Raw genomic sequence first — 13,133 nt, forward strand, 5'->3', positions numbered from 1 at the left:
CTAGGTATGAGCAATATGGCAATAAATAAAACTGACAAAAATCCCTACCCTCTCAGAGATACACTCTAGTGGGGTCAGGGAAGATCATTGTAGGGCCATAGTTGGCCTTTCTGAGACTTTGGATTTTACTCTGAGCAGTATTGAGAGTCATGGAAGGATTTTGAGGAGATGAGTGACTTTAATTGATCTAGGTTTTTAAAATGTTTATTTATTTATTTTGAGAGAGCAAGAGAGAGAACTCAAACAGGGGAGGGACAGAGAGAGAGAGAGAGAGAGAGAAAGAGAAAGAGAGACAGAGAATCCCAAGCAGCCTTTGTGCTGCCGGTGAGGAGCTCACTGTGGGGCTTGAGCCAATGAACCATGAGATCATGACCTGAGCCCAAACCAAGAGTCTGACACTTAACTGACTGAGCCACCCATGAGCCCCAAACTGATTTAAATATTTAAGAGGATCCCACTGGCTGTTGTGTTGAGGATAGTTTGTAGGGACAAATTCATAAGGGTAGAAGCAGGGAAATCAGGAGGCTACCACAGTAATCCAGACCTTGGACCAGGGTAGTAGTGGTGGAAGCATTAAGAAGTGATTGGAGTCTGTATACCTCAGGATGAAATATAGTGAAATTTCAAGAGCTAGAGATCATACTATTGTTCTGGTGGTTGTGAAATGTGCCTGAAAAAAATGTTTGGCAACAGAAATCTTTGTAGGCATAGAGTGGTTTTCATTAAAATAATAATAACAGTAACAGTAACAAACAGAAAGATAAATAAAAAAAAGAGACTCAGATTCTATAGACCTCTGAAGAGCATTTGTGTCAGTTATTAATTTATTACTAACCTCTTAATTCCATCTCTATCCTTCATTACTTGCTCTGAGATGATGGATATGGACCCTTTAAACATTCTTCTTTGCAGCAAGAACAGTGATGTTGATAGAAGGCACTGGTAAGGCATTAGAGGAGGAAGGGGGCTATTCTTGCTGGTTCCAGTACGTTCAGCTCATCAATCTTCCATATTGACATGGCTGATGAGTATGCATACTGTGTGCCTGTAATGGCATTTTGCCAAGTTTACCTGACATAGATTCTAGGCAGCATGGTAAATGATGAATCAGTATACATTCTACTTCCGTGATCAAAATATGCCACATAACAATACTGCCACTGTCACATTCAGTGCAGTCATGAAGATGGTCTGGATGCTGTTATCCACTAACCCACATCAGATGGTCTCAGTTTTTCCTCTGTTCAGGATGAATGCCATGTTTTTTTGCTCTGCTCTTCTCTCAGAACCAACAAAGGGCAACTGAACAGGGCTTAGAAATAGCTTTGATTGTTCCATACCTAGAAGTGGAAGGGCTAGCCACTTCATACTCCCTGAAACACAAGTGACCCACATTTCCCTTTTGTCTGTGTCTTTTTTGTGAATTTTATTTATTTTGAGAGAGAGAGAGAGAGAGAGAGAATGAGGAAGCGTGAGTGTGAGTGGGGGAGGGGCAGAGAGCGAGGAAGAGAGAGAATCCCAAGCAGGTTCCATGCTCCATATTGAGCCCAACATGGGGATTGATCTCATGACTGTGAGAATATGACCTGAGCTGAAATCAAGAGTCCTCCACTTAACTGACAAAGCCACCCAGGCATCCCTGTGAATGTCCCTTTTTAATGTTTCTCTGAGATACCAGTGCCACTGCCTGGAAGCAAAGAATTGACCCTGATTTGGTGTAATTACATTAATTGTGAATCTCGAGCCTAATAAGAAACCATCTGGGGTTTATCGCATCCCATTTATATATGGGAATATATCATATACCAAGATATCAACAGTGGTTATCTATGGATGATGTGATTGTGAGTTTTAAAAATTCTCTTCTCTTTTATTTTATGTTAGGCTTTCTATGATGAATATACATTACTTTTGTTGTAAGAAAAAGAACAAAGTTATTTATTTTTCTGACAGGAAGCAGCATTTATTGGTGGGCATGAATGGGGAAGGGCAGTGCTGAGGTTCTCATGAGTGCAGAGCCTGCCATTTGTCCAAGGGGCCACGATTAGGGATGTATTTGACCCCATAGCCGTCTGGGATGAACCGCTTTTCAGCCACCATGTCTTCAAATTTGTCTGCATTAAACTCAGTAAAGCCCCACTTCTTGGAAATGTGGATTTTCTGGTGGCCAGGGAACTTGAACTTGACCCTATGTAGGGCCTCAATCACATGCTCCTTGTTTTGCAACTTGGTACGGATGGACATGATGACTTGGCCAATGTGGACCCTGGCCACTGTGCCCTGGGGCTTTCCAAAGGCACCCCGCATACCTGTCTGGAGCCTAGATTGGAGAAAGAGTGAGGCCAAACCTCAATGTCCACTGGAAAAAACGGTCTCCAAGGTCCCTTAGGGCAACCTGTACAATCAACAGGCTGCATACACTACCAAGGAGGCTGCTGTTTGCAGCCATTGCACACTGGGCCCCATGGAGAAGAAAAAAGTTACTTTTTTTTTTTTTTCAACGTTTATTTATTTTTGGGACAGAGAGAGACAGAGCATGAACGGGGGAGGGGCAGAGAGAGAGGGAGACACAGAATCGGAAACAGGCTCTAGGCTCTGAGCCATCAGCCCAGAGCCTGACGCGGGGCTCGAACTCCCGGACTGCGAGATCGTGACCTGGCTGAAGTCGGACGCTTAACCGACTGCGCCACCCAGGCGCCCCGAAAAAAGTTACTTTTAATTTAAAAATGTATACAACCCTTCATCTTCACAACTGAAAACAATGGCATGCTTTCCTGGTTTTTAATATTAAAATTTCCATGAGAGAAATAATTCAGAGATAACCTCATTTAGCTGTGATTTGGGGAGGGAAAACTCAGACTCTCCAAAGGAGGTAAATCTTATTTTTATCATTTTCCCCTGCTTATTTTCATTGCTACATGCACATCTCCAGGGAGAAGTCATTTGAACATTTGAACTTCCTGAACACATCCTAGTTAGAATAAATATCTGTAGTTGTTAGAGGTACCTCAGGGGCCTGGTGTTACTGAAATTTGAATATATCCTCCATTTTGGAAGACAGGTCTATAATAAGGACATGTCTACTGTTGTTTTGGGACCTCATTTGCAAGACTTTCCTTTCAGACCTACAGTTTGGACAGGGTTCATGTGCCAAGGTGTATGATGAAAAATAACCAGACCCAAAATAAACCAGGCAACAGGACAAGTTTTGAATTTTAATGCATATTAATAGTGTTACTCCATCTTGGGGCTGCGTTCCAAAGAGAGATTGAAAAATAAAGGTAGGTATTTGGAGGTATATTTTACTGGGTGACATTGTATGGTGCAATAAAAGCTGACAACTGCTGTGTTGGACAACGACTACTTAGGGGCTCACTTACCATTCGTTTATTTTTGAATCCGTGAACTGTAGGGGTTAAGAACATAAACTCTGAAGCCGAACCGTGTGAGTTTGACTCTGCTGCTCACCAGATGAGTGACTTTGAGGAGCTACTTACTCTATATGTGCCTCAGTTTCTTCACCTATAAAATAGAGATAGTAGAATCTCAGAGTTTTTGTGAAGATTAAATAAATTAATAGGTGCCAAACATTTGCATTTAGAATAGTCCTTGGCACATAGTACGTGCTGTAGGAGAGTGAGCTGCTCTTGTTGTTTTCATTCTTTGGGGAACTGGGTAGATGAGGAATTGTTGAGATTGCGGTATGGCAGATATTCTTGTGTGGTTAAATCAACAATCCTTCTCAATCCTTCTTCTCTTACCCTTTTCACCAGAAAGGCAAGAAAAGCTAAGATTTGCTATTGCAGTCGACCTTGCAGTGAGGGATGGTCATACACACAGCTCTACCTAGGAGACATCAGTGAAATTCTACGGCAAAATTGTTTGGGATGCTTTTGCTTTCCCTATAAAAGGGACAGTTGCATGTGTCACTGCTCAGCCTTCTTACTCTTGCTTGGATCATGTGATATTTGCCACTTTAGCAGGAATTTATCACCCACAAGATAACACACAACTAGAAACCAAAAGAATCTCAGAGACACCAGCTCTAATATCCAGAAGCCTGATGTACATTAAGTTTGATAAGCCCTGTTCTCAGGTATTCATTTTTGTTGGACACTCATGGAGCATTTAAGTGTTAGGTGCTTTATTAGGCACTGTGGATACAAAGGTGGGTAAAACAACAACTTTTCCCTGGAGGGGCTTACATTCTGGTAGTAATTTCAGTACAAGGTTGCTTGCAAAAATGTTAGCAAAGCAGGAGGCTGGTCTGGGAGATGTACAAACTACCTGGTTAGGAAGGATATTTCAGTCCTGTAGTTCTAATCAAATGGATGGTTTTACCCTGCTAACTTGACTCTGTGGATGTTCCCTCTCTATATTTGTGAATGTAACATTTAAAATAGTGTCATCTACACTTTGATAAAATTGACAGCATATCGTATGGAGCTAGTTCCATAAAGCCAACTTAATACCTCCATCAATTTTCAAGATAAAGTAATCCATTACTATCTATTTTTGTTATTATTTTACCAAAATTATTTTCCTTTAGAGCAATTCTTTTGCATGGAAAATTCACAAGGACAGTTTGCCAGCTTATAGTTGTGTAGTTGTTGTATTATATTTTGTGGTAACTATGTCAACCAGGCCTAATTTACTCAGTGAAATATTGCAGATTCACATTTAGTCAAGAAGGGTTGATTTGTCTTTCAAACTTAATTTTTACCATGTCATATTTTAGTTGTGGTTAGTTTCATATGATTTTGATTATTTTTCATAGGATAATTTTAGGTTTACAGCAAAATGTAATTCTTAAATAAGGTTTAAAAAATCTTTTAAGGCTTCCACTTATGGGATGAATATGTCACAGGAATAAAAGGTACAGCATAGGGAATATAGTCAATGATATTGTAAAAGTGATATATGATGACCGATGGTAGCTACACTGTGGTGAGCGTAGTGTAATACAGAAAGAAGCTGAACCACTATGTCATACATCTAAAACTAATATAATATTGTGTGTCAACTATACCTAAGTAAAAAAAAAAATCTGTTAGAAGTTTTCCACATACATTTTTTACTTTGTCACTATTTTAAGTTGATTATTTCTACCTGTTTCTATTCAATTTGAGTTAAATATTTCTAATATTTACTATAAAATTAAAAAAGGGTTATTTAGTTTTCTAAGCTCATTCATGAGAAAATTGGACCAATATATCTCAGCTATTCCAGGGTGAAATTTTAGGCAGTCCCTGGGAAGAAACGGAAGGAAGCCCCACTGAGGAAAATGCTGAAGTGCAGGGAAAGAGGATTATCAATAGAGCACCACAAATGAGGAAAAGTGAAGGAACAGGACCAAGGGCACAGATGGAAAGCTCACTTTGAACTAGAAGGCAGGAGTAAAGGTTGGTGCATACGTTACTTTTCCCAGTAGAATAGGAGGCTAACTAAGTTCTCTGCTGAGTAGCAAGGATAGTTGAGGACTGGGTTATGTAGTGGGGTATGGAAATGATTAATTTGTCTTGGCCTGCAGGCTTTTCCATCTCCTTTCTGGTAATAACACTCTCCTTCATTTGAGATTTGGCATGGAATCCAGACTGAGTCATCAACTGAAATGAGGGAAGCCTTGTGTCAATCTAAGTGAACACAATCAGAAGGTCAGTTTGAGTCATATTAAATTTAAGGATGTCTGTTACACATTCAAAAGGAAATATTAAGTAGAGAACTGGATATATAAGTAGACATGTGGATGTATAAGTTCAGAGCTCAGAGGAAAAGGTAGACATCCTCTGAGTAGATGGCATCCAATGACAGAACTGGATGGATCAGAGATCATGTAGATAATGAGTTTCCATGAATTGGAAAGGAGGCCAAATAAGGAGTCCTGGAGCATCATTTAGCTCTACAAGGTGGGCTGGAAGAGGAGGAAAAGGTCTGAGCTAGGAAGAAAGCTGGAGAGCATGGATTTGATGAAAAGCATGTTAAAAAAGTTAAAAAGGTGGGAGGGATTCACTGTGCAAATGATGCTACAGGTCATGAAAATTGAGGACTGCGCTGACATTGGATCTGGCATGGTGAAGGTTTTCGGCTTTGACAAGAGCAGTTTTAGTGGAGAGTAGAGATTAAAAGTCACATTAGACTTGGTTGAAAGAGACAGAGTGGGTCGAAGAAGAGGAGAGGAAATGTAAGTAATCTTGCAGGGAGCAGAGAAATGGAGTAATAGTTGGATGATGGATGTGGGGTTAGGGGAACGTTTTGGTTTTGTTTTGCTTTTTGTATTGTTTTGCTTTTTAATAAGAAATATTACATCACACATATATGCTGGTGGAATGATCTTATAGCAAAGGGAAAACTGAAGAGGTAGGACACAGAGGGAATAACTGTAATGGCGAAGACCTTCAGAAGGTAAGAGGGGATGGGAATAGTATCAAGTGGAGGGTTTGGACTTAGGGTCAGGGACAGTTCATCTTTTGTCATTTACATGAGGCAGAGTATATGGTACAGATGAGGCTAGGTTGGCAAAATTACTGTTAGGGAAATGAGGCAGTTTTCTGTTGATTGCTTTTAGTTTCTTAAAGAAGTAAGGAGCAAGATTATCAGCTCTGGTTTCCTAGGGTAAGGTCAGTCAGTTTGGATCATGTAAGAATGTAAATAAATTAACACTAGTGTTGGAAACATTGAGGTCATTGGTGACCTTAACCAGAGCCTTGACCAGGCTGTAGGGGTAAGGCAGGTAGTGCTGGGGCTGGGGAAGGAACTGGCTCTCTAGGAGCAGGAGCTCTGTGCTTCTTCTGTTATCCTGCTGAAGCCAGGATTCAGACTGGAGGAGGGGGGGAGGTGGCCACAATATCACTGGCAGTGAGGATATTTCCAGTGGGAAAAGTTAAGAGAGGAAAGATTTTTTTCTGCTCTGGTTCCTAAGTGTTACCATGTAAGCCTGGTATTTTGTCTACTTGCACAAAAGAAGAAGCCTGACTCCAGAGAGGAGAAGATACCTCGAAGAAGGCTAAGGCAAGCAACAGTGAAAGAGAGAGAGAGAGAGAGGGAGTTAGTGAGACAGACAGGGACACATCATATCCACTGTTGCATCCAACTGTGCCATCCATTCGTCCTCTCATCATTTCCAAATTGTGAAAATAAACAAAGACCACTCAAATGAGAACAAGAAAAGCCTATTTATTTAGAGCTTGCTTTGGTGAAGGAGTCAGCCATCATCACTTTTGCTTGCCAGAGACTCAAGGACAGTCAGAGCAGTGGGAAGGCTTTACATTGGAAAATGTAAAGGCTTCAGGTATGTCCTAATTGGAGGTTGTTGGTATGGGACATCCTGTGTGATTGGTTGGGGAGCCATACTTCACTTTGTCTCGTTGGTCCTAAATTGGAAGCAGGGTAAAAAATTAGAGAAGCGGGAAGTTACTGACCAAATCTTGAATATTTTGAGCCAATGGCCATGAGGGTTGTTGTTTGACTTCCTGGGGTGGTTGCTACAGAGATTGTGGATAAGAGTTCTCTTTTTATATATGGTCTGGCCATTGTCTGTTTCTATATTCAGTTTCTCAAAACCTCTATATTCTCTTTTTGCTTAAGCTAATTTGCACTGGATATCTGTTGTTTGTGATTGAAGGACTCCTGACCACTATGGTAAGGGAGTTTGGGGGCAATTTGAAAATGACATTGGAGGTTGGAGGGCTGGGTGGGTAAGCAAAACAAACCCCAGAGATGATAATCACCATTTTTAACATCTACTTTCTTTAAAAAATTGTTTTAATGTTTATTTATTTTTGAGAGAAAGAATGAGTCAGAACACAAATTGGGGAGGGGCAGAGAGGGAAGGAGACACAGAATCCGAAGCAGGCTCCAGGCTCTGAGCTGTCAGCACAGAACTGGATGTGGGGCTCAAACTCACTGATGGTGAGATCAAGACCTGAGCTGAAGTCTGACACTTAACTGACTGAGCCACCCAGGCGCCCCTTGAGCATCAACTTTCTATCAGGATCCTACATATATCGGTTCATTTAATCCTCAATAACCCTGTGATATAGGGTTATTTTCTCTCTTTTTCAGATGGGGAAATAGCCTCACAGTAGGCAAGTAAGTTGCTTCAAGTTAGGAAGTGGAAGAGCCAAGGATTCACACTTGAGTCCTCTGTTCTGAGGTGCAGGGTTTCTGCTCTCAGGTTATGCTACTTTGGATCAAATAGAAAATGGATTTTCTTCCTTCCAGGTCACCAGCTGGTGACTCTATACCATGACTCAGAAAAATACCTACGGATTGTCTGCATGTTTCCTGCATCATATTTAAAGAATTCCTAGCAATGTGTGTTAACACATCCTTTATGGCTGATTTATTGGTAGATGTCTATTGTGTGACCTGACTTTATAAAGAGCAGCTGTGATATGCATGAACACTTAATTTTGAATCCTTGACCAAAGTTTTCTCTCTTTCTTATCTTACTTCTTGAAACTCATACAGCGTTCAAGATGATTTATTGATGCTAACAATGATTATGATGGGCAATTCTGCCATGCAAATTGATCTATAAATTTCACATTGTATGGTCCAAGAGACATCATGTCTTGATGATAGTGGGTATGTGTTAAAATAAATGCACAAACAGTAAGAAAGAAATTATCAGTGTATTATTGAAGGAGAATTTGGTGAGAAAGTTATTTTCCAACATGAGGAGAAAGTCTATCCCTTAGGAGAGCTGTGGAACAGGGAGGGAAATAGTCTTTATGAGGGTGGAAGGGTTCGTTAGAACTAAAGAGAAATTGACTGGCATGATTTGAGAACTCTGTTCTCCACTCAGATCAAATCATATTGCTTTAGCCAAGAAAGACCATGTATTTATTTTGTTTTGTTTCATACATTCATGTAATCTCCATGGATGATTAGGCAATTTCACTGCTTTCTGGATCTTGATAGAATTAAAACAAGCTCATCTTTCCTCTTCTGTAAGATTCTTGGTTAGAATTCTTGATTTTCTCTTGTTTCCTCTCCCCCTCCTTTAAAAATCTTTCTCCCTTAGAAACTTTTGGTAAAGATGACATGTTTATTATGTGCAGGTGATAAAAATTATTGATATCCCTAACGAGGCACTCTTAGTCTTCAAGTCATAGAGAAGTTTTTCTTTTAGCATTTGTATGATTTGATATACTTTACCTAGTTTTGCATACTAATACATTCCAGGAAAAGAAGGAAAGATCCACTTGGAGAGATTACAATGATCCCCAGGGCTGGTCCAAATCCTTAGACCTGTGAATTTGTTGTAGTCTCTCACGTGTGAATTTGGTTAACACCTCATTAATTTATTAAAGCCTTAGAACAAAAAGCTGGATAAAATAATGGCTGTGTTTACAGAATAATTTTCCACAGATGGCTGACTGAGTCTAGTAAACAAAACAAAACAAAACAAAAATCAAAGGTGTCATTTGGCCTGTTGTTGATGGTTGCCTCTAAAACTTCTTATTCCCCTTTTGGAATTTGGCCTTGGAAATGGGCCAATGAATCAGCCAACCTTCTTGCAGTAATTAGTATTGATTTCAGTTAGACCCAGGAATCTTCACTGGATTTTATCTACTCAAAGTCACAGCAGCTTTTTTAGAGGAGATTTTACCTGGTGTCCATATGGGTAGATGTTCTTCAACACAATGACATGTAAGCTTTAATGTGCAAAAATCTTTTGATGTAAAGGATGAATATCAACATTTTTCTTGAAGTGAGCAATGGTGGGCTTGCTTTAAAAATGATGAAAAATTTTCATACATATAAATTAATATTGATAATATCAAGAATAGCTAAATAACATCTGTGTAGCCACCATTTACCTTAAAAACTAGAACATTCCCTGTAAATTTTAACACTTGTCATATAAATCTCTCTCCTAATCTTATTTCCTTTTTGCCCCATGTACTCTCCTTCTCCATGAAACCACCATCTCAAATTGTGTGTTTATCATTCATTGATTTTTAAAGTATTTTTCCGTATTTGTATTACCCATAAACAATACATTATTTAGTTTTGCATTTAAAAATTTCACCAAACAACATCTGCTCATATGTAATTTCCTTTCCCACCCCTCAATATAATGCTTGGCAGTTGGTGTTTGTTAATAATTCTGTGATGGGCAAATCAAGGGCTGTGTGTCTAGTGGAGGGGGAGAAGTAGACACAAATGGAGTGAAGTCTTGGAAGACAGAGTCTGTGAAAAGAAATTGAGAAATTAAGGCACTGGGATAATGTATATGCAGATTAAAAGGTGGCTGGGATGTTATAAAAACAATGCTTTTATAATGGATTTTTATGAAAGACTCTAGATTTAAACAGACCTGGGTTCAAATCCTACCTGTGCCACTTAGGGGAATTCCAAAGGAATATTATTCCTATGTCACCTTTGGAAAAAGTAGGGTGAGAGTCATTCTGAAAAAGTTTAGGTTAAGATGTTGAATGTGTTATATGGATTCGAATGTTTTCTTTTGAATAAATGAAACATGACCAACCTCCCAGACATCTGTCCTGGAAATGTTGTTCAGACTGAAAATATTCTGTCCTAAGGTCCTGGCAGGGTATGGGGGTGAGTTGATATGGGAAAGGCTAGTGATGATGAGGCATTTCCTTTCCTTTTCTCCACCTCCTGCATTTTTAAAAGTGGGTAGTAATACAAGCTCACTTTACTTGGGCTTGGTGAATGAGTTAGGGAAAATCTGAATGTGTCCCAATTCTTGCTTCTCTGGCTAGTTCATCAAAATAATTTGGAACAACTGCATACTTGCAATGTAATCTTTTAAGTCTTTGTTTCCTTGTCTGTTAAATAGAGATTCTATCTGAATTGGGACAAAGACAAATGAGATGATGCTTGTAAAAATGCATCATTTTATTGCATAGGTGCAATGCCTTGTTCATGGTTGTACTATTATTATTATTAATGCAATTACTTGTTTCAAAGGCTCAACTTAGGAGTGACTGAACTATGGAAGTCTCCTCTGACTTTCCTCTGTCCTCATTCCTCTTCTCAAATCTCTTATGTGTTTTTTTTTTGTTTTGTTTTGTTTTTTGAGCACTTAGTGTTTTTTTAGCATTTGATGCTTATGTCAGTTGTAGCTTTTAACATTTTAGTGCAGAACTTGCTTACTTTTTTGTCTTTCACATTAGTCTGTGAGTTCCTGGATATGGAGCTATTCCATGATTAGATGATTAGATTAAAATATGATTAGATAAAAATATGCCTTAAGACATTAATGTTATATTGACTAAGTATGATTTCGTATGACTCATTTTCACATATTTATCAGCAGCATTCATTAATGTTAATTTAGTGTCAATGAGCTGTTAACTCTCCTAAACACTTGAACCATAGACCAGCATGGGAAATAGCCACCTTGTATCACCATGAATGAAGAGCCAAAATAAGATATGGACACAACTCTTGGAAAACTAAAACAAACAATTAAGACAACCAATTAGAGCTCAGAACCCACACCTCAAGTGAAAACATCTTTCTGGATTTTTTAAAAGTCTGAAAGTTTAAAATTTCTGTTACTAGTTTAAATTTTTTTTTTTTTCAACGTTTTGTTTATTTTTGGGACAGAGAGAGAGAGACAGAGCATGAACGGGGGAGGGGCAGAGAGAGAGGGAGACACAGAATCGGAAACAGGCTCCAGGCTCTGAGCGTCAGCCCAGAGCCTGACGCGGGGCTCGAACTCACGGATCGCGAGATCGTGACCTGGCTGAAGTCGGACGCTTAACCGACTGCGCCACCCAGGCGCCCCTCTCTTACTAGTTTAATTGAAAACCTATTACATCTGCGGAAAATTGTTCTTATGTCTGATGAACTGCTTTCATAATTAGGAATCCAACAGTTTAGAGCTGTAAATGGGAGGAAAATTTGTTGAAGTTCTTAGCAAAAGAAGGCATTTTAAAACAATTTTTGGCCATCATTTTCATGAGAGAGTAGAATCTTCATTTTTTTGAACAAAGAAATGAAGCTCGGGGTGGTTAAGAAATTTATCCAAGGAAATTTTAAGCGGGGGTGGGGGAGTGGGAGTCACAATTCCAAGTTTATATTACCTCTCTTAATTTTTTTAAAAAAGTTCCAGTCCGCTGTAGTGGGCACAGTCCATCAGATACTGCAACATTTGGAGTGTCTTAGTGGGTCCACAGGTGGTGCCTTTAATGAATAAGATGCTCTAGGCCATTAATTTTAGTTAGAATTTTCTTTACAATCAGAAGTTGCCTTTGTGTGAAATTTTTAGAGTGTAGCTTAATAGGCCTTGTACAGAAGCCCACCCTCCCTTTTCGGTTAGCTCTCTCTGCTCCTTCCTGAGAACTCTATCCAGCAGGAAGAGAAGGGTGAAGCAGTCACTTCTAGGGATAAGTTTAGGTCCTAGGTGCATAGCTGGTCAAGGGCAAGGAGTCCAATGTGAACTCCAGAAGGGTCAGGGAGTTATACAGAGAATCAAGGAAGTCTGTTTTTTCACAAAACATGCCAGGACGGAGACGATATCCGCTGAAAAATAACATTAATAAGTGGCATCTGTCATTCGAAGAGCTCAAAGTATTTGGGAATATTTGCTCACTGAGCTGTGAGCCACACCTATGTTGTATCTATGGATCATTTAATTAACGAGAAACTGCATTTTAGCTTAAAGTTTGCTCCTGTGACTCAACGAGGAGTTGGGGAATGGACAAGAACAGAACCCAGGTTTCAAGTCTTTTCACTCACAATAACCATGGGGGTGAACAGATGTTGGCAAGTGACAGTAAGCATCTTTGTTATATTTACAACATTCATTGGCCATTATTTTGAACTGTGGGAATTATAGAGAGAGGGAAGTAGCTTCTTTCCTAGAAGAACTTCCAGTTCAGTTTGGGAGCTTTGGCTCATAGGCAAAAACAAGAAATAGATGAAGCTAGCATATGCTAAGTGCCAAATAAAGAATCCAGACAGGAAGTTCAGAGGAGGGAGCTGTTGCCTAGGCTGAGGCAGTCAGGGAACACTTCATATAGAAAGACCTCAAGGGAGCTTTGAGGGAAGATAGAACCTGGATATAGAGAGAGGCATGGGCAGGTGATTTACAGGTTGAGAGATGTGAGGGGAGTGGGAGGTGCATGGAGTCTTTTGGGGGTGCCCCCACAGGT

General features: G+C 39.6%; 1 protein-coding gene and 1 non-coding gene across 2 annotated transcripts; both read right to left on the bottom strand.

The window, feature by feature from the left end:
• Nucleotides 1-1,948: 1,948 nt before the first annotated feature.
• Nucleotides 1,949-2,358, bottom strand: LOC123601968 (60S ribosomal protein L10-like). The gene has a single exon (XM_045486012.1). It carries the CDS (start codon nucleotides 2,305-2,307, stop codon nucleotides 2,005-2,007), a length of 303 nt encoding a protein of 100 aa, XP_045341968.1. The 5' UTR covers nucleotides 2,308-2,358; the 3' UTR covers nucleotides 1,949-2,004.
• Nucleotides 2,359-2,367: 9 nt separating this feature from the next.
• LOC123582059 lies at nucleotides 2,368-2,501 on the bottom strand. The gene has a single exon (XR_006704172.1). It is a non-coding gene; the product is annotated as a small nucleolar RNA SNORA70 (small nucleolar RNA).
• Between the last annotated feature and the right edge of the window lie 10,632 nt (nucleotides 2,502-13,133).

Source organism: Leopardus geoffroyi, chromosome A1 (genome assembly GCF_018350155.1).
Source record: "Leopardus geoffroyi isolate Oge1 chromosome A1, O.geoffroyi_Oge1_pat1.0, whole genome shotgun sequence".
Classification (NCBI taxonomy): domain Eukaryota; kingdom Metazoa; phylum Chordata; class Mammalia; order Carnivora; family Felidae; genus Leopardus; species Leopardus geoffroyi.